Source organism: Pleurodeles waltl, chromosome 6, assembly GCF_031143425.1.
Source record: "Pleurodeles waltl isolate 20211129_DDA chromosome 6, aPleWal1.hap1.20221129, whole genome shotgun sequence".
NCBI classification, from domain to species: Eukaryota; Metazoa; Chordata; class Amphibia; order Caudata; family Salamandridae; genus Pleurodeles; species Pleurodeles waltl.
This window is the reverse complement of record NC_090445.1, coordinates 1,525,833,407-1,525,858,948: the sequence shown is the minus strand read 5'-3', so window position 1 is coordinate 1,525,858,948 and position 25,542 is coordinate 1,525,833,407. Positions and strand designations below refer to the sequence as shown.

Genomic DNA, 25,542 nt, shown 5'->3' with positions numbered 1-25,542 from the left:
TCACACAGCACCGAGATGTCCTCTTAGGGATGAGTTGTGCACTATATCAAGAACCATTTAACATTACAGACTAGCACATCTGAAAGGTGATAAATTTCTCAAGTGTATCACGTTATTAAAAAAAAAAAGCGAGTAACCCAAACTACTGGGTTGCTAGGATTCATTTGACTAAAGATGATACATGTTCCCAATATGAAGCCCATGTGCCTGGGTGGAAGAACTAGTAAAAAAATCTTAAGCAGGTGAGACAGAACAATTGAACCTCAACAGGTGCTTGAGACAAGTAAAGGATGCATTTTCGACACGAATCGCCATACTAAGCTAGTAGTAAACAAGCTAGAAACCCTTCTCTGGCCTAAAATCCAAGCAAAATCATATTGAGCCCTCCAAATCTTGACAAGAAGCGGTGAAAAAGGAACCCAACAATAAAGGTCGCAAATTGAGTGGACCTATGCCATAGTACTAGTTCAAAAAGGGCAATAATGGTGCCTTCCACACGCCCACACGCCACCGCCGCTCAGCCGACCTCTCTCTCGCCTCTGTCCCCCGCATCAAACACACCACCACCGGGGGCAGATCCTTTTCCTACCTTGCACCCAAAGCCTGGAACTTCCTCCCAACCCACCTCCGCAAGACCCAAAACCTACTTCTTTTCAGGAAGAGCCTCAAGACCTGGCTTTTCGAACAGTGATCCTCCCAGCCCCATCCCCCTGCCCGTCCCCCCCAGCGCCTTGAGACCCTCACGGGTGAGTAGCGCGCTTTACAAATCTCTTTGATTGATTGATTGATTGATTGAGAGGGACCCCGCTGCTAGCAAGTCAATAATTTTGCCATTGCATTAGGACAATTGCAGTTTTTAATAGCTCGATAGTAAGGAAGTGTTTTACTTGTGTGAACAAGTGTTGGTATTTCTGTTCATTCCTGGGCATGTGTTTCCGGGTGTTTGCCTTATTTAAAAGGAAGTAGTAGTTCATATGCGGAGTGCTTGAAATGCTGCTTGAATTTTATCAGGTTAACTACCACTCCATGTGCGTAGGGGCGTATCAAGGCTCGACAGCTTAGTCTCACCCGGAACATCATTAGGTGGAAGAGCATACTTCTTCCATATCAGCATAAGTTCTCCATTGCTTTGTTATAAATGCAGCTTATGATGTTTTCAATAGCTTACGAGTAAGGGAGTGTTCATCACTGATTGGTACAGCTGGTGCCTTTTAGGAGCTATTGCCTCCATTTTTTAAAAATGTGAATGTACATTCATTATGTGATGGATTCCATTTCAGGTGGAGTGAATACCACTGTGGAGTGGATATGCATTATTACTCTTGAACATGTCCGAAATTCCAACTACAACCTTTCATGGAACCAGTTTTAAAATATCTGCAACATAATTGTGTTTAGTTTTTCAGTAAACATCCATGACTTTTTAGTTTTTATTGCAGCTCATATCAGTTGATGCTTTATCACTTTAATTCCATGTTTTATTGTACACCTAGTGCCAACTGACCTAGATAAAATGACCTTTAACATCTATTTTTATTCGTTACTTATATCTCTTACTTGGTGTTCGTTGGATTCAAACCTAGTCCTCATTTTTTGGTTGCTCCGTTAACCTTCTGGAATTATAGTGCTGGAGGTAGCACCCGAAGTTTCGTTAATAGTGGAGTCTTTCCTTGTTATGGGTAGTCTTTTTTCTCTGCCTATAGTTCAACAGTCCTGCACTGCAAAGTTCGTAACATCCATGATTGTCATTTTAAGTTTTTAAATATATTTAGGGGTATTTCCCAGTTTATATTATATTTCATTGTTGTGTGCCACGCTCAATATATCCTGTGTGACACATTGGTTCGCCGCCCGTTAAATTATGTTCATCACGGACACAGAGAGTTGCCGAGGCGTCGTCCTTGTTTCCCTGATTTATTCAGGGTTATTGACAATTGGAACCTTGCTTTAGGTAAAGTAACGAATGCTTTGAATATGGGCGCGTTAACTGGGTACATTTTGTCAGTTCAAATTCAGTTGTACTTTGACTCTCAAAACAATGAATCCGTTACTCATGTTCGTGCTCATTTTATCAACCTTAAAAATACTTACACCTTAGTTGGCATTGATGGATACAAATCTTTAACATGCATATCTTTATCAATACACTCATCCCTTTACATTGCCCCATTAGCATGGCAAAATGGGTCTTATCAGATCAATAAAGAAAGTGCTGTGACCACATGCCCAGTATGTCAGCGCTATCGACACTTGCCTGGGACTATAAATCTACTTCAAAATCTATTTAAAAACGACTTTTTATTTAGGGTATTTATACAGCATGCACAAGGCCCACAGCTTTACAGACAACACTATCAGGGCAATAAGGTCAGTAACACATGTACGCAAGACAAAATCTACACTCAAAACAACCTATATAAAAAATCAAAGATTGCTTACAGAAGTAAAAGGGATGAGACACTAAAACACACCCACTAGTAGCTATACAATATTTGTAATTATATATAGTAGCAACTTCTAAACTGGAGCTCTGTGGGGCCCGATAAAGACACCTCTACCTCAGTGCAACTTACAAAGAGATCATTATATTTTACCATGTTTTGACTAATGTTATAATCAAGTTTTGAAGTTTTTTATTCTTTAAAATGACCTGCCTGTAACTTTATTTTTTAAATTATCCATAGATAAAAACTCCCACACATGACATCATGATGTCCATTTTAAATCCTAAAAGGCTTTTAATAATGTTACTTTCTCAATCTTCGCTAGATATCTACAAACATTGGTTAAGAACGACCCTAAAACTGGTGCTCTGGACGCAAACAGAGAAAGTGCACCCCATTACCTTGAATGCACTGCCCCAGGGCATCTGTGAAAGCATGGTGCTGTCATGGGAGCGCATTCCAGTGAGAAACGGAGTAGCTGCTTTAAAGCCGCTTTGTGTTTCACTGTTGAGGGGCAACTCCCCTGAACTTTTAAGGGGGATTAGAGATCTCCTTGCAAACTGGGGCAGTGATTGACTGCACCCGCATGCAAGGGGATGCCTCGGGGGATCCAGAGAACCCCCTCTTGCCCCGTTCCACAGGGCTGCCATCAGGGGGCGCACTGTAAGTGCACCTCCTGACAGCTTCTTTGCTTATACACCCACATCGATAATACGACGCAGACGCAGAGGCAAAGGGGTTTCCTCATTTGCATGAGGCCACGCCCCCATGCAAATAATGTCCCAGCGCTATCTGTATTACAGAAAGGGCTGTACAAACGTTTGCAGCCCTTTTCTGCAACTCCAAAGTGCCTGCAAATCGGGTGCACATGTTCATTGCTTCCCCTGGACACTTTCCATAATAAGGCCTCAGGTATTTCTGGGATGGAAGAGAACTAGAAGGCCATTATCCTTGGGAGCCTAGGCATGCTGGCCTGTCTGTGAGACCAGTCATATTTAGAACTGGTTTCTAATACAAAGGGACTACAAAATGTGTTATTTGCCTAGAGCTTTTTTTGTGGGAACTGCCCATAAACCCACGTCAAAGGGGGCATTTCTTGCTGTGATTGTTCATTGAAAGTGGAATTGAACTCAGAGGCTCCCTCCCCACTGATCAGACCACACTTAAAGAACTGACTCTGACCGAAATTTGTCTTGTTATCCTGTGATATGCCACTGGTTACCCATGCTGTCCCTACTCTGTTTGTTGCACTGCTGCTGGCAGTGCTGTCACTTTTCGGTCTCACACTGTTTCATCTCTGTGATATGTAGCCCTGCTGTTGTTGCAGTATGCTACCGCTGTTCTATGCTCCACAGCTGCTAGACGTATTGTTACTGTTCTTTATTGCATAATTGCTACTGCAGTACTCTTGGTTATCTCCGGTTGTGTTTTCTCTTCTGATATCGCTTATTTTATTTCAACAAGCTTTATTGCGCTTTAGAACATAACAAAGGTGTGCACAGTGCACACCCGACAAGGAGTACATCACCAGGGTGGGGATCAGAAGAATAACAATAGCCTTGCGGCAAGAGACCCTCATATACATTCAATAGCTTGTGGACTAGTGATGTATGAATACAAAAGTATTGTGAAACAAAACATTAGCATCATCATCCCATGGTAAACAGGAAGGTCGCCCCAGAGATGGGGGGATTGGTCTGATATCCCCACAGAAATGTATCCTGTTAAATTAAGAAAAAAGGGAAAGAGAACCCAGATAAAACTAACATATAATGGCAAGAAAGAGAAAATAAAGAACAGCTGAGTATGAGGAGCACTAACTGGAAAAGGAAAAGGTGGGGGGGAGACAGGTGATCTATCATAATGTTGACAGGCCAGACAGAACCATTAGCTGGACAATAGTGGCAGTATCAGGTATCCATCAAAGGATTCCTGAGCCTCCTGTGTGACCCATTTGGCAACATGACCTCTACGGTGCTTTGGCCTTCGGTAAGTACATATCAAACGAGTCCATCACGGACGTTAACTTCCACTTCATTAAGACCATCTTGGCACCCACCACCAGCATGAGATGTAATAGTGCCAGCTCTTGCTCAGGGAGAGACAAAGAGGATGGATTAGCAGAGCTGCCTAAGATTACTGTCCAGAAGTTGATTGTGAACCATATTTTAAAGATATCTTCAAATGTGTGTTGTATTCTTCTCCAAAACGGATGACTCATCCTACAGGAAAAGAACATGTGCTTCGAGGAACCCATATCCCACGCCCCCCTCCCCAACCCTGCCTCACCTCCAGCAGATGTTTGTTTTGGCGATGCCTAAATTGTGGAGCCTGATCAGGGAACAGTAGGTTTTGTGTATAGACCAAAACCTGGATTGAGCTAAAGCCAAAGTAATTTTTTCCACCAAAGGGGAGTGCCATTATTAACTCCATGTTGTGTCTATAAAAGGGGTAACTTGTGAAGACTGGAGCTGTGTGGATCATTTCTTTTTTAGTCCCTTGAGTTGATAATTCTTGGAGAGCAATTTGTAAAGACGTGACACAGAGGCTCCTATTATGAGTCTGGCGGTTCTAGGTCCTTGGCATGGCCAATACAGGGGCCCGCATGGACAGCCGGGTCATGCTTTTCACTGCCTGAATTACCAGCCGGCGTCAATTTTGTGGTGAGTTTCCCCCAGGCACCAGCAGGAAATAGGGCCAGTGGGCGGAAAACCGGAGTGGCAATTTTCTGTCCTAAAGAGTTTGGCGGGTGACCTCCGCCGCCCACCAAACTCCAAATGAGGGCCTGAGTGTCCTAACTTTCTGAAGTGACCAAGGAACACAGGAAGATAAGTGGTATGGGCCATTGTAGTTTCTGGATGATACTCTTTAGTTTTAGAAAATAACAGGATTCTATGTCAGGGAGATCATATTTCAACGCAAAACAGAGAAAGGTATAGGGTTAAGAAATGTTCCCAGATCCTTTACATTATTGATGCCCATATTTGCCTATCACTCCCAAAATTTCTATTTCCCATCTATTTTAATCCTATGGTTGTGCCATAAAAAGGCTTGCACTGAGTCAGTCATTTGCTTGCTCATCAGATTATCTGTTCACAGTAATGCTGAATACAGATCCAAGATTATGCGTGTAGAATGATTCAATGGCAGTTCTGCAACATTATGGATAGAAATGGTAGAGCTAAGGGGTAGAGGGTAGATTAATTAGGACTTAACCAGTAACTATGGCAGTGAATTATAACCTTGTGAACCATTCCACCAGGGACCTTGGAAGGCCAAAAACACTTTGTTGGTACCTCACAAAGGGAAGTTAAGGCCCCTCCTATTTTTAGTCAGTTTAAAATAGTCATGGAATTCCTGGCCTTCTTGCGTTATCATAAGAACTTTGAGATGTGTTTGTCCGCCGATTTAAAAAAAGGAGGGTGAAAGAGATATAGGCAACATACTCAAGAGAATATAAACCAAAGGGACTATCATCATTTTGGCCATTTCCACATGGCCTGATTAAGTAACATGTTTTGGAGACCATGTATTCAAGAAGTCTTTAATTTTAGCCAGTGTTCTGTTTTCATTGAGGGCCAGGGAGGTATTCAAATATTTACCATACCATATGCTGAGATATTTTAGAGCATCTTTTTGCCATGTCAGGCCTGAGTCACAATCTCTCCATCTCATACATAATGTGAGGAATGGCCAAATCTACTTCTTCAGTGAATATTAACACATCGTCAGCGTAGGCAGCTACCACCTGCCTACAGGAACCAAAGTGGATACCCTTGATATTACGATTTAATCTGAATGATGATAGGAGTGACTCAATAACTAGCATTAATAGAGGTAGAGATAGAGGACAACCCTGCCAAATACCCTGGGTTAATGAGAATGGGTTTGTAGAGGTGGCCATTAACTCTGACGTTCTCAATTGGGTTTAAGTAGAGTGCCATAACCATGCAAATTAACACTCTCTAATGTTTCATCCAACAGAAGTTTAAAGTCTCCACCCAGGATCAGTTCCAAATTGCCAGGAAGCTCTGACAATCGTTTATCGGGATCTCTCTAGAATTTCACCCAGTTGTCTTTCGGGGTGTACACGTTCACAATAAAGCATTTCTTGTCTTTTTTTTTGGCCCTGGTGACAAGCCATTGGTCTTGATGGTTCTGTGAGCGAGATAGTACAGTGATTTAGGATTTCCTAGAAAACGTAGTAAGAACCCCGATTTTTGGTGTAGTGCTGGTGAAAGTACAGCCTCAGCTATCCATTAGCAGTAAAATGTATCATCCCTGCTATAGCCAAAGTATGTTTCCTGTAATAATATAATGCCCCACTTTAGCTTCCTACAGTAATCTGCGAACTTTTTACATTTGACAGGGTGGTTAAGACCCTTAGTGTTTGGGTAACAAATTTTAAGTGGTGTGGTCATTGTTTCAGAGCAGAGTTGATGCGCGGAGTAGACAGATGCAAGGCAGGTGAGTATTTGTGTATTTATGTAGCAATCCTATCCATATGTGTAGAAATAGTTGCTGAGGAATGTGGTTTGTGAAGGGAATTAAGTATCGCACAGGGCACTTAAGTATGTGTGGAACATCTGCAAAGCACATAAAAGGTGTCCTGTTAGAGGTGTGTGGTGCAGGGGCCACTCAATAGTCACTGAGGTGGGGGAGAAGGGAATGAAGGAATGTGAGGACAAGAACAAAAAGGAGAGACAGTCAACGCAAGGGCAAAAAGGCAACCCAAAACCACAAGCCACCCACTAATGCATTTCTCCACACTTCTTCATCTGAAGGAGAGGTAGACCACAAGAAGGTCGAACCCAAATACTTTAGGTCCCAATCTGATCCTATGAAGTATTTGAACTTGCATACCCCAAACATGTAAACAAAGAACATAAAAATATAAACAATACCTAATGCTATAATGCCAGCCGCTCTAATCTCCATTTGCGGGTGATTGTCCAAATATGGTGACATGTAAGATATTCCATATCATATGCATAGTGGTGATGGGGAACTACTAAATACATAGCAGATGGTCAGAGGATAGGGTAAGATCCAACTGGCCGATAACCATGTCTCAAACTACCTTTAACCAAGATACAACCAAAATCACCCTGCCGTTGACAGTTGTAGTAGCAAGAGTGAGACCATACAAAACAGGTGCAAAGTGAGATATCAAGGCCCTGATTATAGATTATGGGTGCTTAGGCCAACACATGAATTACACATAGATGAGATTACTATATTGTGCATTGTACAAATTGTCATTTCAAATGTAGGGAAGAGAAGGGAATTCCAAGAACGATCAGGAGAACCCCAGTTAGCATAGCCTCACATTACCATGTCTGATTGAGTGGCAGTGTCTAGGAAAGACTGTAGATCCGCAGGGACTGTGAAGATCATCTGTTTCCCTTTAAAGAGAATGCAGAACTTGGATGAGCCTGCAAAGGAGAAGGCACTAGAGGGGTCTCGTACAGATTGAGAGAGGGCCAGAAATCCTTCCTGGCAGCCACTATTTAGTTAGAGTAGACCTGCTCTATAAATATTTTGGTTCCATTCCATTGGATGTGGTGGATTTTCCTCATGTGAGATAAGATCTTTTCTTTATGATGGCAACGTAATGGTCTAAAGATCATTGTTCTCTGGTGTGACATTGGGTTAGTAGAGTTGGTCAATGGTCAGCCTAGAGGTCTCCTGTGCGCTCTCTCTATTTTGAAGTCCTTCTCAAAGGTCGGCCCAAGGGAGCATGGTATCCATGATTCTTCGAATTCAGTGAAAGTCTTCCCATCACATTCCCCATTGTCAGGGAGAGCAAAGATGCACGGTTACAATACTCAAGCTCCGAATCTTTCATGTAGTTGCGTCTGCTCATTTTTGTCCTGACATGTTAGAGTCTTCCATGGCGCCAATCTTATATTCTGCTTTTGTGAGTGTACTGGACGGCCCTTATTGCGTAGGGATTGTAAGTCATGATGCATAGCGTTGGTGTTGACTTTGGTCTCTTGGGCTACATCATGAAGTGCATCCAGTTGCTGCAGGTTATCAGTGCTTGAGGTCATGTCTGTTTTGGGTTTAAATGGTGAATCTGGCCACTTACTGGTGTTTTGACCGGCTGGGCAGCAGGATGAATAGGGAGGAGGAAGTGCCTCAGAAGAGCAAATAAGCGGCCTTGAAGAGCCTGCGCGAGCCGGGGCCGGCAGATCAGCACGTTGGACATGTCTTTGTGGGTGTTTCTGGGGTATCCGGGGTGCAACCACACACCCAGTGAGCAGAGGAGTCAAGTGCTGTTGGATACCTTGGTGGCTCGCATGGAACAGTTGATTCTCAGTGCTACTATCGGGCACACCGTGGCTTGGTGGTGCATTATAAATGCGGAGTACGAACCTACCACAAGGTGCAATGCCCTCCCCCTCAGAACCGCAGTTGGCAATTGTACGGCTGCGTCACACTGCACTGCGCCTGGCAGGGTTAACCCGTCGTGTTGTTCATGGCTGCCATCTTGGGCCTATCGATCGGGAGGAGGAGAGTAAAGCGGAAACAGGAGGATCCTCAGATTAGACCGGAGTTAGTCCATATTATGGGTGGCACTGGGAATCCGCAGACTTTAGGCTCCTGGAAATCTCCCTCTGTACCCGCCTGGATCATGCTGGGCTCGGGATGTAAGCGGATCGAGCACAAGCCCCCGGATTAGGCGGCCATCATGCTCGGACACAAACCATGCCCCCATTTGATAGCACTTTAAAACAAGCATTTGCAATGCAACGGGTCTCGCGTTTGCTCATGTTAGAGCTGATCGCGTTGCAAACTCCTAACCCGACTTTTCATCTATCGGCAAAAGTGCTTTTATGTACGTAACCTGAAAAAGTGAAATTAACTGTGTAAAGCGCTCGACTTCTGCCAAGCGTAATCACGCTAGGAAAATAGAGAAAAAGTAGTCCACGATCCGGCAGAAAACAGCGAGCCTCGCATGTTTTCTGTACTTGGTCGCTGCGCTCGAGGAGGCCTAACCACCGGAAAAGGCATGACGTGTGCATGCCTTCCACTAATGAAAGCAAGCAGATTTTACTAGGCAAGCCCACAAACCAATGAAACACACTGACGTGACGTCGACAGGGCTCCGAGCCCTTTTCTAATAACTAAAGCGTCTCGCTGCGATACGCATGCGCGAGTGCATGCAACGCAGGCTCGACCCTAAAAAGGCGTTTTTTCTGGCTACATGTTTTCACTTAAATTCAAAAATCTTCAATCACATCTTAAATGTTATATACCATTTTCTAAGTGTAATAGAGGCAGAAGCTGCTGTAGTTTGATATTGTGAGAATCCCATAAAAGACAAACTTGCCCACATAATGACATGGGAACAAATTTCTCATGTCTTTACTTGTCTTTTGCTAATCTGGCCGGTAATGCCTAGTCATTTTACTGTACCTTATTTAAGGTGCTGAAAAGCAAGTGGATACCCACTTAGATCTAGAGATGTACATAAATGCATATTTAGGATTCTCAATAACAGACACAAACAGGCACAGCACATCTCTTATTCTTGTTTCTCTGCCTCGCTGAACACCCACTACTCCCCCGATCCCTGTGCAGCAGACATGTCAGCCGCGGGTAATTTCTTACAGATTAACTCCTCAGAGTCAAATCTTTCACTCCTCACCTAATAGTCTCTAGAGTTCGGTAAAATGTTAACTATATTTGTTAAATTCACAAAATTTGCATTATGTGAAATTCATTACATAAAAAAAAATTGCATAACATGATTACACATAGTTTGTTTAAGCGAGTACAAACCTTGCATAAAAAAAGCCTTGCAGGGAGGGTGAGCATCGCCCCCCTCCCTCCGCAAGCCACGCTGGTAAAAATAAAATGGCAGTGAAAAGATTTAATTGCCATTTTATTTTTTTAACCCCAGAGACATGCTGGGCGTGTGACACCAGAGCAGTGGCATGACTGGATGCTCCAAAGTGCACGTCATTTTGGCCGGCTGTTTTGCGCTGGCTAAAGTGACATGCGCACTTTGAAGTTCTCCCCTCAGGTGTCTTAAGCTAGCTGGGGGGAGACCAAGCACAGACCTCTAGGGCCATAAGGAGCATCCAGCCAGGAGGCTCCATCCAATCCCGTCACCTTGCTCATGCTGGTTAACAGCATGAGAGCAGTGTCTGGATTGGTTAGGGCAGCTCTTTTGGCATCGGACAAGGAGAAGAGCGCCGAGGATGATGCACAGCCCATGGGTAAGTGCTATTTTTTAAAATTTAAATGTGTAATGCATGTATGTGTAATGCATGTAAGTGTGTAATGCAAGTAAGTGTAGTGATTGTGTTTATTTTGTTCTTAATGTTTGGTTTTATTTGGGCTTTGGAGGGAAGGGTGATTTACTTTGGGGTTTTTGAGTGAGGTTTTTTTTTTTGTTGGGAAGTGGTGGGACACTTCACTTGCCCTACTACTTTCAAAGGGTACAAGACGCTCCTGCTTGCAAGATAAATGAGGAAGACTGGCTTGGACAAAAATGTCTCAAAAATGTCTCACAGAGATACTTTTTTGCTTGGACTAGTTACCTTCCCATATCTCGCAAGACTTTGTCAGATGTGGGCACACTTTATAAAATCATGTGAAACACCTTTAAACTACAGTTAACCATGAAACTTGACGAGAATATAATAGAATTACCTGAATAAAAGTATATGATTGTGCACACCCCAAATTACTGTTCCACCACTTGGTATCTTATTTTCCCTTTCTGCTCTTTCTTTTTCTTCTTGCCTCATGCTCTGAACTTCATCTTGTACTCTTTATTGATCTACAGAGAAGACACCCTTGTAGTACAATGGCCCATCTGTGTCACCAGCTCAGTATTTCCAAGATTCCATCTTTACCTCTCTTCTCTTAAAATCCTCCACTACACTTTAGTGTTTTCTCTCAAGGAGTTCTATTTTAGTTTAGCTTTGTCTTTCAACTGTTGTTCCTCCCCAAATATGCGGTCTTGGGACAATCATACTGTGGGATATACTGCCCTAGCAAACAAGCACATTGACATGCCACAAGGAATAGAAAATCAGACTTCATGGTTCAGTATTCATTGAAATAAACAGGACCACATTAAGGGGGTCATTATGAACCCCGGCGGTTCAGACTGCCATGCCAGCGGCGGGTGCAAAGACCGCCACTGGCATAGCAATCTGAACCACCATATAATGAGCACAGTGAGGGCTGCCTATGGTGGCCCTCCTCCGCCGACAGGCAGCCTGATGGTGGAGGGAATCATTTTCCGACAGGGCAGCGCTGCAAGCAGCGATGCCCCTCGGATAATGATCCCTTCTGCCACAAGCCTTTCCCTGGCGGGTTCCCCCGCCACAAAAAGGGTGGAGGAAGGTGTACTCTGGGGCCCCTTTGCAGTGCCCCATCACGCAGGTCACTGCCCGATTTACAGGCAATGATCTACGCGACGGGTGCAGCTGCACCTGCCGCACACCAACATTGGCCGCAGCTCTATTTGGAGCCGCTGTCAATGTTACGGCCCTTTTCTCCGCCGGCCCAGCGGGGAAAATATTATACGGCCGGCGGAGGGTAGTTGCACTGGTGGTCATCTATTGACTGCCAGGAAGGACCGCCGAGATCGTAATGAGGGCCAAAATCTCCTCTGAAAGCATTCCACATGCTCCTGCTGGAAATCAGGAGGAAATTTAAAGTCCTATGCGCCTTATGCAAGGCATTCTTTCAGGATTTATTTTTTCTTCTAACCTTGGAAATAGAAACATTGAGCCAAGCATGCCAGATGTCCCAACTCTTTCGCCAGGTTCACCCTTCGTAATAAGGAGATTCAAAAACACAATCCATTTTCAGTCAAGTCCTTTATTTTGTCTCTTGTTTGTACTCGAGGAAAAGTTCATTCTATACAGCCATTATTAAAAATACAATTTCTTTGTGCCACATCGATATATTACTCAGCATGTAAACACGGTTTCTATATACATCACCTTCAACAAATACATTTTAATACATTCAGGGTTTGTCTATACCTGTATAGCCAACCCTTTTGTTTATATAGGTCTATGAAACAATATTACAAATGCGAAAATATATATTTTTCAAAATACAGAAAAGCCATGCTTTAAATAAACAACTTTTCCAGCATTCACGTACAAAAAATGCAAACGTAGGCGGGGGTAATAGTCACTATTTGTTGCAGCCATTGCTGCAAAAACAGCCTTCACTCTTAGAAGCTGACCATTAGGAAAGGGGTAGAGTAAGTGCTATTACACAGTCCTTCATTGAGTGGTGGTCACTGGGCGCTTCCAGAGTTCACAGCCTCAGGTTGGGGGACAAGTGTGACTTAAAGCAGCAGAGGAAGGAATGGAGATATTGGGGTGTACAGAGTGGGGTAAATGAGCAGTAAACATCGATGGTGGGGCGCCGTCAGGTTTCGTTGTGTCACTGAGCTGGAATACAACATGAGACCACATAGAGTGGTGGATGGCAGGAACGGCATTTGGAATTAATCTACAAGAGAAGGAGGTGGACGTTGGGAACTGCCTACAGCAGAAGGGGTGGATTAAATCATTAAGTGAAATCTCAACATCTTGGAGCAGAGACCAATGCTAAATGATAAGGAAAAAAACTATAGTAGATTTGAAAACTATGCAGTGCCTTACATAGAGCAGGCAAACAAAGTGACTATGGATAGATCTGGTGGTTTATTTGCGTTAACAGATATTTTAAAAAAGGAGTGTAAAGTGTTTTTTTGTCATCATCTAAATTGTGCAAAGATTAAGATTTACACATTTTTCAAAGTTTTTTCTGTGCATTGCGAGACACTTCATTGCACAGCAAGATAACTGTCCACCTAATGGATCCCAGCCAAGACCAAACATTTTTTGCAAACTTGTCTCCAGCACAGCTTTTCCATCCACCATGTGCAGATTTTGTCCCTGCAAGTTTACCTTGCAGGCTTTAAGAAGTCGAGATGTTTTTGAACAACACTGCAAGGGTTGTGGGAAAAAAAACGTTGCGACTTCGCCTGCACATAGTTTTGATAATGCAAACAATATGGAGATTAGTGGCATGCTACCAGGAAATCAGCAGCCCCCATGTATGAGCCAGCAGGAAACTGAGCCTCACAGACTTTAGCAAGGTACCAGCGAGGTGAGACTCCTCTTCTCATTTAAAAAAATCAAGTGCTATTGAACCCCGAGGTCTGTGGCTGCCCACTTGCTACTAGTTGAAAGCTTTCAAGAGGTTTGGATGTCCATGAACAGGACCATAGGAATTACGTGATTTAATGACAACAATATTTTCCACATTATATGGATATACCACGTCACGAGATCCACCATCTGCAGTATAATGTGTAGATTTCAACCAAAACTGTTTCTAGCTGAAACATAGCAAAAGTTACAAAAAAGTAAAAACCCAGCACATTGTCCTGCACAGTGGCAGACCCAAGTCATTTTTCAAGTGATGGGTGCTGTACTCGGGTGTTCAAATGGTACTGGTAAAGTGAAACATTCGCCCAGATGGTATTATTATTGTGTGTTGAAAAGTCAAAGTAATGAAATAAAACTGCCAGAGAATATTCTGCCATATCACACATATTTTGCTTTTTCTTGCTACATAACACAGTCCTTGCCATTTCCTTTGGTGCTATATGGGAGAGTGAGGGCTTCAGGAGGAGGCGTTAATTGGGTAGGGAGTGGTTACCTGCAACAGTGACTATTTATGAACAAAGTCTTCTAGGGTGGGCTCAGGCATGGGCATCCGCAAGGGGGGCCAAGCAGGGGTGCTGCCCCCCCTTGATTTAGGTTGAGCCTTGTGTGTAGACTTACAGAGCAGCGTAAACACTACGACCACCTTAGTGTTATGCTGCCTACACTAGTAGGGCCACGGCCCTGGCAACACCTGTAACACCGCGGACCCCCGTCCCACCCAATAAAAATTCTGCGGATGCCCATGGGGGTCATGTGCCATCTCTCAAAGTGAACATTTATAGACAGGACGTTCTAAAGCCTGGTGAGGGTCTTTAGTGGTAGTGACTGTTCTTGGAGAAGCAAGTGTTATTAAAAGGAGTTAGAACACAGAGTTTATCTAACTGAAGAACTACTAAGGGGGAGTCTGCAATGGTAGTATGAGTTGTATGTTTCAGAGTGACTGTTCTTGAAGTGAGTTAATATATCAACGTGAACCTTATATGCTGAAGTGATTGTCGAGGGATTTTCCTTGAAGGGATTGTTCGCGGTTGGCTTTGCTAATGGAATGGCGAGCGTTATCTGTGCAAATGAAAATTGATATTCTAGCTATCAAAGTAATAGTTCATGAGGGAGATTTCAAGGGCAGAGTAAATGCTATGTGTCAGTGACTGTTCTGAATGGAGTGCCAATAGTAGGTTGGGTGTGTCAAGAGTGACTATTTATGCCTGGAGATTCCTAACACAGAGAGACTGTTATATGTTGTAGTGTCTGTTCAAAAGGATGTTTCCTATGTGAAGTTCCCTTACGTGTTGGAGTGGCTAGTCGTACAGTGGAATTCCCTGTGATGGGTTGAAAACGATGTGTGATAGTGAGTTTTTGGAGGTAGATTGAAAGTTATGCGTCATAGTGATTGTTCCTAGATAGTTTCCTGTGGTACCACAAGTGCTATGATTGTGAGTGATTATGGAAGCAGTTTCCTCCAGCAGTGTCCGTTTTTGTCAGAGTGACTTTTCCTGGAGGGAGATTCCATGTAAATGGTGAATGATCTTTGTCAAAATGACTGCTCACGGAGAGAGTTTCCTACGGTTGAATGGAGTTCCCTATGGTAGGTTGGAGTTTCCTAAGTAAGAGTGGAGTTTCCTGTATTAGGGTGTGTGTTATCTGCAGGAGTGACTGAAGTGTAAGCTTCGCCTATTCAATTTCTCTGGGTTGTTTGATGCCATGTGGGAGAATTCACGGAAGATGTCCAGATAAGTTGTATCACCTGCAAGAAAAAAGCCAAAAAAACATACAAAAGAAAAATAAATATACGGGTCAAACCTCTCTAATGTACAGGTAAATTACATTAAAAATAACATTTCATCTAAATCAGTAGACGTGGACTACTACATATAGACGTACTAAAATACGACTGACAGCAGGAATGAGCCCCTCTCCCATGGTCTGTCAGTTAACTTCACATTTATGAAAACCCTTTTCACCTGTGTCACTCCTCTCCTTATCTTTTTCCTCCTCATTCAATCAGATGCCTTTTATTGGCAGGCGAAGGCACGCCCCTCTAACCTCCATCCAATGGAAAGCCTCTCACTCTGAGATGGAGACCTGCCCTACCCTTCTTCTTGAGCAGATTTTTTTGTCACTTAGTAATGAAGGCCCATTACTCTCCTCATCCAATCACAGTGATAATCATTGGAAAAGGACACAACACCCTTCTTCATTTCTGGAATGATAAGAATTTATGTAAAATCCTCCGCATTCTTTTTTAACATCTAAATTATCGTATCCCTTTGTTTGCTTTGATAATCACTTAGACATAATGTAGTAATCTCTTAAATATGTTTTACGTTTTTCCTTCATGTTTTTTCTGTTTTAAGTTTTTATTTTAAATGAGAAACATTCCGGATTTTACGATCGTTATCAATATTTTTACCAGCCTTTTACCAGTCAGATGGCAACTCTATCAGGGAATGAAATCCTATCAATATCTTCCTCTCAATTCAATCACAATGCCTATCACTGGGACGTGAAAGGCAATCTCTCCCTCCATCCACTGAGCCTTTCATTGGACATGGATGTTTGTTCCCTCTTCCCCAGCCAATCACACAAGCCCCCACAAAATGCGAGATAAATGCTTTATACTTTCATCCAGTCGCAATGCTTGTAGCTCAACAACCACTTGCAACACCTTTTAACTAACGATGGACTATTACTGGCCCCGAGAGAGTGTGTTCTTATACAGCAAGTGCAGAAGGGGATTTTCAATTCAGCAATGTGGCAAAGAGTCGAGGACTGGTGGAGGAGGAGATGGGCCAGGACTTATGAGAGCGAATGCTGCAGTGAGCAAAGATGCCCCCTCCTCCATGAAAATGGTAATAAATTGTTTATTTCTCAGTGTGGATCTGCATTAAACGTTTATGCCATGGTATTTTCATATGTATTAGTTACACAACGGCATTCAACCAAAATCAGGATACAGGGGGTTAAATCTGAGCAGGTAATTAAAATATCATCGAAGAGGACACATGACTATGATCAGAATTGTTTTCCTGTGCAAAATGGTTGTAACTTACAATCTGTGAGGAAGTAAACAATGTTTTTTCTTGTTATTTTTCGGTACTTTCGTAATAACATGGACGGCTCCTTTGACTATATTCATTAATTATTACCAATATTAGTACACTCGTTCAGCATCATATGTATTCATATTTGTGTGTATATATATATATATATATATATTTCAAACACAAAGACTTAAGTGACATTAGATGTTCGAGTAACACAAAAACGATCAAGTAAAAAACAAAATACTACTGAAATCCACTAGTTATAATTTACAGAGCCAACTATAATGTTCGCCCCCATTGCACTGCTAATTACCTCACATTACATCACTCATGACAAGTTAAATAACAACACTGATTACATCACTGATCTCAAATTACATCATCGATAACATCCTTGGTTACATCACTGACAACACCAATTGCATATACAGCATAAAGGTACTTTGTGGCATGTGTTGGTGCAGAGCATTGAAATAGCTAAGTCATGGAAGCAAGTGTGATTGTGCATCATCAAAGTTATATGGTGCGTCTATCTGCAAATCAATAAAGTCTGAGGTGCAAGTATTAACTCTGTCAAACAAGCTAAACCAGTGGTTCTCATCTTTTGACTTTTGTGGACCCCCACATTATCATTACTGGAACCGGGGGGCCCCCACTGAATCATTATAGGAATCCAGGGACCCCCGCTGAGTCATTACTTAAAGCTGGGGGCCTAATCTGTTAAGATTATTTAATTTTCTAAGCAGTTGTGGACCTCCTGAGGATGCTACGTGGACTTCCATGGGGTCCCTGGACCACAGGTTGGGAACCACTGAGCTAAACCATGAGTGCTCCTGATGAGGGTTGCAGAAGTATGTTTCCAGGTAATGTGTGTATTAAGCCAGACCCTGACCCAAAAAATGTGTGAAAAAGGCCAAGGCTTCTGCTGACTACATACTATCCACCAGTAGATATCTGAGCACAAGCCCATTTTAATAGTTGTAATACAGGACTGTAGGAAACCTCTGTGTAGCAAGGATGCTTCTAAGCTGTGGATGTTTATTTCCAGAACTTTGCTACAGAATTTGTGGCATTATATATTGGTGAATAATGTAGAAGGGTCCCTTTTAGAGGTGGTTTGTCACACAGTAGCGCTGTAATGATGGCTTTTTATATGCCATTGCGCCAATTTCAGGAAGATGTGTAACGTTTTTGCCAAACAAATCTTAAAATTCGGGGTCATGTGAAGTCTTTCAGAGGCTATTCTCTTTGACGTGAATAGAAAATTGGCCATAGGTGTAGCATATTGAATTATATGTCCATAAACTCTAGATCACTGCAACAATGATGGGATAGTGTCCTCAGTGATGCCATCAATGATGTTATTTACCATGCCATTAGTGATGCAATATGTGAGGGTAGAAGCAGTGCATGGCGGAGGCTCAAAATATAGTTTTTTGGGGGTGTTGAAACCTTTGTTGTTGCATTATTTTAACCCTAACAAAAACTTCAATTTAACCTTTGTTTTTTTTCAGTGAGTTTCCTTTTTTTTAAATTTAAGGTACGATCTTCTTGCCATACCAAACTATAACATTACTTCAACCTTTGATTTTTTCAGTGAATATCTGAGGTTTATGATCATATTTAGCCAAATTTCCTGCTCCCATATGGCCTTCAGTCAGCTGTGCACATCAAGTGGTTGGAAGCAGAACGGGGCCGCCAGCTAGGTCTTGCGTACAGTCCTGTCACAGGCAGACAATCCCCTGCTCATACAGCTTACACCCAATCCCTGATGCACATAGACACTGCACAGACGCCTGTGCGCCTCTGAGGGCTGGTCATACGTCTACACTAACTCTGTGGGCACACAAGACTCTTCTTTTCGGAGCTTAAGGCTTGACCTCTGGCCAGGTCCTGCAACCAACCCTCCAAGGGAGGCCAATCCCTGCAATGCACAGCCAAAGGCGATGCAGGGGGTTGGGTTGTGGGGAAACAGAGGGGGGGGGAGAATTTGCCACAAGACCTGGCCTCAGTGCCAGGCCCTGCACCCAACTCTCCATAGACACCCACCTTCCCGCAGATCCCAAATTCACTGGTAATTTATTTAATTTATCTCCAGAGACTTTAACAGCACTGCAGAACAATGGGGTTGAACGGCAGCTCCAGCAGGAGTACCACGGTACCTTATGAAAAGGCTGCACTGGAATGAAAAAAAGCCCCAAACATTATTTTATTTCCTGTGAAATACCACTGACAAACCCTCAATAAGAAGGCATACCCTCTAATATATATGTGTACATGTGTTTTAATATGCCATGTTCATGGGGGTTAGCAGCCCACGGCGCATGGGGCACAGGCCCGACTGCAAGTCAGGTCATGTGGCTAACACTCATAATGGGGATTGGCCACACCTGGCGTCCAATCCCTTGGGCTAATGGCCAGATGAACAAGCATGGCGTATCGGGTACAGAGCTTGAACTTGAGCAACCCGTGCTGCACATGACGGAGGCGATGTACAGTGGGGGTAAGAAATTCACTGAAAAAATACACCATTAAAAACAGAGTTATAGTTTTGTATGAAACAAGCACAACCACTGAAATTCGCTAATTATGTTATGCAGTTCAGACAACGAATGCCATAGCTCACACCGCAAGCATGTTTTGCTCATGGTAGACAATCCTTTTTCTGTGCGATTTTGAAATTAATGTTTTTTTTTCTGTGCAACTGGTGACGAGGTATGGCATCCATTTTGTACAGAACCTGAGAATTTTAGAGACTTTGAGCATTTGAGGCAGAATCATAAGTCAGTGAAAAACAGCTTTTGCAGTGAATTTCATATTTTTTTATGACACACTTAATTTTGAATCCTCAATACTGAAGGCCTTCGGCCATACCTTGCGCAGCACTGGGTTTGGGACAGTGGTCAACGGTTAGCCACAGGGCCTAGTATGCAACCAGGCCCTGCACTCAAACCTCAACGAGTGGCCAACCCTTGCTCCACACAGCTTTTGGCCATGCTCAGCAGAGGATGGCCATAGGGTCTGCCCTGTCAATTTGGCTTCAGCCATGCCCAGAGGGTGTTGACTGTAGATTCTGGCCTGTTGCCATGTCCTGTGCACAACACACCACAAGCATCCATTACTGCTCTGTACAGCTTAATGCTATGCCATGCAAGGTGGGGGGTTGGCTGCAGGACCTGGCCTCTGGCCAGGGCCTGCAACTAACGCCCACTGAGCATAGTTGTCGACTCTCTTTTTCATTGTTGTCTTTGACTGATAGACCCTGTTTTGGTATTGTGATATAGTGAATCCTTCATGCTTTAGCACTGCAAACCCATGGCAGGCTTCTATGACCATGAATTGAGAGGCATGGGTATTGAAGCTTGCCCAGGGTTTGTTGTAGGTGTGTATGAAGTTTGCCATTTCTGCAGATTATTTTCCAGATTATGGGTATCTTGACACCTACAATGGTGCCCAGGGTCCAAAATACTGGAGACTGATACCGCAGACATGTTCATAATTTTAAGATACAGCAAATCCTCAAAAGGATCCACTGACCCAGCATCGCTTTTTAAAAAATTTTAACTCATGGGGTCCAACTCACCGTTCCCCTTAAATGACCTTTATTTTTTGATCGAGGATATAGCCACAACAGAACTTTTACTTTTGGGACACTCAGTCTGAGGATTCAGACCTGTAGTTCCACTCTTAGAACTTTGGATCAAAAAGCGACTACAGGAAAAAAAGGCTCCTGGATTTCGTCTTTTTTTTAAAATCTTGGTTGTACAGTATCTGTAGGTCCGATCAGTGAATCCAAGAATAAAATGGCTAAGATACACAAAAGAATAAACCCTTTAAAGACCGCTCTGCAACTTTTTAAAACACTTGTATCTTAAAAACTATTAAATTCACTTACACCCAACCAACAAAAGCACACTTTACAAGTAAAGTTCTTCTTTCATACCAGGTTTTGTGAAATCCATTAAGTGCTTTTGGCTGTAGAAGTCAGCAAAATGTACTTTGGGCGCTAAAGTGGAAAAAAACGTATCTTGGTTCACACACCCTTAACTGTTAACTATTTCCCCCTGCAGAGATCTGTGCTAACATTGGCATACTTGAACCCAGCTGACTAGTTCGAGCAACAGCCAAATCTGAGCCAGATCCATCTATGGTGTCAAACGTTATTGGCAAAACAAAAATGCCTTTTCAAAGGAAACTGCAGATGAACCGTAACTGCACAGTCACCACAGCCCTATATCTATGCCATGCCAGTAAATATAAGTGTGGTCCATCAACACATCATTGAGCCCAACTGTACTAATAAATACACATTCACCCATTGCCTGCTACAGTGCAAAGATCAAAAATCTATGTTCTAATCGCAATGCAGTGAAACCAACATGAGAAAAAAAGTTTAGTGTCTCACAATTTGCATGTTACAATGACTTTTCACATGGAAACAACTGTCCTAATGGTTTAAGCTTCGATTAAATATCCCTCTTTAAAAACACAAATACATAAACTATAACGCCATGCCATACACTACATTTGTAGAGTGTAAAGTGTAATCACCATTTTAGAGGGAGGGCAGGAGCATCAGGACCTTTGAATGTTCTTTTTTACACACACATACACCCACAGATATACGTTATGCAAACCCAGAGACACAAATTTAACACTTTCAAGATGCTAGCTAGTATAGGTGAACAAATGAAGAATGTAGCATGCCTGGAATTAAGGCAGCTGTGCAGATGGACTGAAATGTATTAGGTTCAGAGTATTGAACTCATATATCTATATGAAAATATGCACAACATGCAATGTCCTAGTGTGACCGAGCTGCTAATACCCTACACTGCAGTTTAAGAAAGTTAATTTGTCTGCTGGCCCCTTCAATCTTTAACCTCTGCATTTGGTTCCCATATTAGATTCCTGTAAGTGCCATTTGGGATCGTATGCCTACTAGAAACAGAACTGGGAACACCAAATAATCTCTCACCTCGGAATGAACAAATTAACGGATGATAATTTATGATGACGATGTTGGGTTTAGGCCTGTGAAAATGTCTAACCTTGTCAAAACGGTCTGTAAATAGTAAGTCCTCACAGTAATTTAATTTCTCTTCCAAAACATACACGAACGAGTAAGTAATAAGTGCAACGTGAGGTCGTTCTATTTCAATGAAGCCATGACTAGTGGGGCACCTGGGCAGTTTCCTTGACTCAAATCGAAAATTGTGGCTTTGGCCTATTTTTAGCTCACTGGCAAAAAACTAGAAAAAACAAGCAGTATGCAAATTTTGTATATCCGCAGAGGAGATGTTTTCATTTCTAATAGAGATATTTTCTTTCACAAGGATTGGGTTTTAATATCTTTTACAATTATTTAATTTACTGAACTCCTAAATAATAAAGGGCAGCATTTTATTTAAAAACATTACTCTTTTTTGAATGGCCTAAGGGAAAAAGTCGTTATGTATATTAGAAATGGGATTGTTTTTAGAAAATATAACATTTTCGTCTACTTCGTAGATGAACGTTACAGATAGCTGGACCCCTCAAGTTTTTATAATGGTTATTTCTTTGACTTTTGTGTTTGCATTTATCCTGATTGATATTCTGGTCTGTAAAAAATATTTTGAATCCAGTATATTTCCACATGTGTATAACCAATGTCCGGAGGCCAATAAACGTTCATTTCTACATACCATACATCAACAGGCTTATTCGAAAATATTGCCAATATAGTAAGTGTACAAATGGAGCTATTTAAGAATCTCCCTTTTTAATCTCTGCTCTGTCAATCTAAACATCGATGGGGCAGGCTTGAAAGGAGGTGGTGCCGATTAAAAACAGAACTGCTTGTGGTTGTTTTCGGTTTTTAATAATAAATATAAAGAGAGCAGCTAACGGTTCTTCAGTTGTGTTTTTGATAAAATCGGTAAAAATGAACTGCACACTATTTCAAACGTTTCAGCAAAAAGTTACAAGCCCTGCTAACTCGAAAGAAATGTTTAAAAACAACTTTTGAGGCCTGTGGGAGTGTTTCTAGCCGATTTGGAGGACATATTTTCTGGAAAAGGGGAATGGGTGAAACCTAACTACTACTACCTTTTCAACTGGAAATCACGCTCCCTAAACTAACATTTCCATTAATTCTGTACATTCATTAATCCCAGGGCGACCTGGTTTGGTAGATGAATACCAAACCGATTGAATGTATTTATATTGTAATTTGTTTTACACTAAATTGGATTTTGTATACCAGGGAAATTAAAAGGCACTATTTGCAATTTGATTGAACCTATCTTATTTACACAATTTCAGGGAGTTGGTGTAACTTGGCAAATTATCAGTGCGGTACGGGGATAAGTACCTATAAGGTAAGGGTCCTCATCAGTGAAATTCAACACAACTGACTTACAGGTGCACAGGTGGATATTAAACAACAAATGTAGGAGAAAAACAAAAAACCACCAAACCCACTCAAAGGCATCACGCCATCTCCTGCGGTGGACCAACTGAGAACAGTCTCACAAAAGACAGTGAAATAATCACAAACTGTTATTTAGATCAAATATGTTGAGGAAATAACTACATTCCTGTGTTGTCAAGTTTATTGTGTAAAAAACTCCTCCATGCCTATGAGTAATCATGGAAACATTGAGAACGTTTTATTGCTAGTTTGCTGCTGTAACTACGAATTAAAACACACACAGAGAACATAATAAAACTCCAGCCTGTGGCTACCAATGATATACATTCAAGGTCTCCCTTAGGGTGAAAGATGTCCCTTTTAAACATCCAGACTTTTTTTTTAATGACCTCTGTGGCATAGAAGAGAAGGCATTTCATAATCTCCTTTGGGATATCAATTCAGAAGGCAACAGTATAATATTTCCCTTGGGCACTAGGTGATATTTTAACACAACAATCATTTTATTTACCATCTCAACAGGACAATTTAGTATGTCCCACAGGGGTTCTTTATTGGCATCAACATTCTACTCACCTGCTTGAGGATTTTAAAATCCTTTACAGAAGGAATCTTTGCCATCCCTTTCAGCCTTTTTGGGATAATCTGACAATATTTTAGAAATCATTTGAGTAATTCGGCAAATATGAGGGAGAACTGGGGTCTGTGGGTTAGCTTGTCAATGAAGGAGACAAATTAAGTAGCTCAAATCACTAACTCCCTTTATGTTGTGTTCCATTCCCCGAAACAGTGACTATTTCAACCACAAGGAGACTAGTGACCCCATTTATCTTGCACACATCATATTCACAGACTATGTCACACCTTTAAACCAAGGCTAGAACCAGAAAACCCAAACAAAACATTACTTATTGCATATTTATGATCTGCCCCTTAGTGATGGGACATTTTCCCCCAAATTGCTGTATGAAGACAGAAGACAAAGCAAGCAAGAGGTTAACAGTTTGATTTGGGTTTTATTAACAGTGTTTTAAAAGACAGAGTGCAAGAGAAAGAGGCGGAAAGCAGAATTTTTAAAAAAAGCAGACACCAAAAATGTCATCTGATAAAAGTATACAAAGATTGTAACATTGAGAAATAAGTGTTCGGTCTCATAGTTATACTGTGTACAGAAAGAAGAGGAGGAAAAATTAAACAGAATCACAGAATTTTACTGAAAAAGCAGGCAGTGAGAGGGTTAATATGCTACAGCATATTATACAGCACGCATTCTTCTTATATACACTCATATCATATAGATCTAAGACCGATCCACCCTCCTGCCACCCACTCACGCCCCTTTACAGAGGCAAACTGGATTAACAGATACAGGAAGACTGCATCCTAAAGTCCAGTCAGGCTGGAGCTCAGTTAGTCACATATCACACTAAAATGATAGTGACTCCGTTCCATCCCAATCAGCCGGGTAGAGGAACTGGATTGGCAGCATATCTCACTATTTCCAAAAGCCTGCTATCCTCTGAACAACCACTGAATTTAGAAAGGAAATAAGACATAGTTTAAGCACCATATTTATGGTAGAAAGTATATTTTTAGTTCAGTGAGGTATTCCAAACTTTGCTCTTCTTTATTAATGGTTTTTATGTTCAACAATATCTTGACACAAAACAGTATAAAAGGGAATACACTCCTAAATGAGATTCCAAAGATTTCTGCATTTTTATTGTTTTCAAACAGTTCTTTTACCTTTTATCGAATGAGGGATAATACCTTTTTACTATTATCAAAATAAAATTTACCAAATTGAAAATGGTACAGAATATGCAAGTACTATTTTAGAATGACTAGTGTGAAGAAACGTTGTTTCACAAATTGTAAAAAAAAAAAAAAAAAACTTGCTTGCTCTTGTCTTAAAGCATAACAGGATAGAAAGATTTAAAACTGTCAAAAAGAAGACATGAAATTGTCCATGGGTAGGACTAAAAAGCATCACACAGTTTGCAGAGAGAGGAAATAAAGTTATTGAAGTATGAGGATAAAAGGCCATCACATGGGAAGGATCTAACACCATTGCTGAGGAAGGATATACATCTGTTTCAGAGGAGGGCTATTAAGTCATTGCTGGGAGGATCGAAAGTCATTACACAGTTAGATATAATGTTCCTCTGAGAGGAATGTAAAATTGTTGAAAGTAAATTTTAAGTCACAGGAGAAGGGGAATACATTAGGTGTTAAGTGAAAACTTAAAGTTGCCATGGGCGAGAAAATCATCTAAAGGTAAGGGATATAAAGTTCATTACAAAGAGGGAGACAATTCTATAGAGAGAATTATATTGTCAGCAAATGGGAGATAAAAAAATGTCATCAGAGAGAAGGAATCTAAATTCATCATAGCTGAAGGATATTCCTTAATTGTAGTAGGAGAATATACATGAATCAGT

General features: G+C 41.8%; 1 protein-coding gene across 1 annotated transcript in view; it reads right to left on the bottom strand.

Moving 5' to 3' along the window:
• Window positions 1-12,270: 12,270 nt before the first annotated feature.
• The window catches only part of ACAP3 (ArfGAP with coiled-coil, ankyrin repeat and PH domains 3), a 308,590-nt gene continuing 295,318 nt past the window's right edge, over window positions 12,271-25,542 (bottom strand). Inside the window, exon 26 of the mRNA XM_069241084.1 lies at window positions 12,271-15,386. Within this exon, the coding sequence (XP_069097185.1) occupies window positions 15,280-15,386 (107 nt within the window). The 3' untranslated portion in view covers window positions 12,271-15,279. The remainder of the gene's footprint in view (window positions 15,387-25,542) is intronic.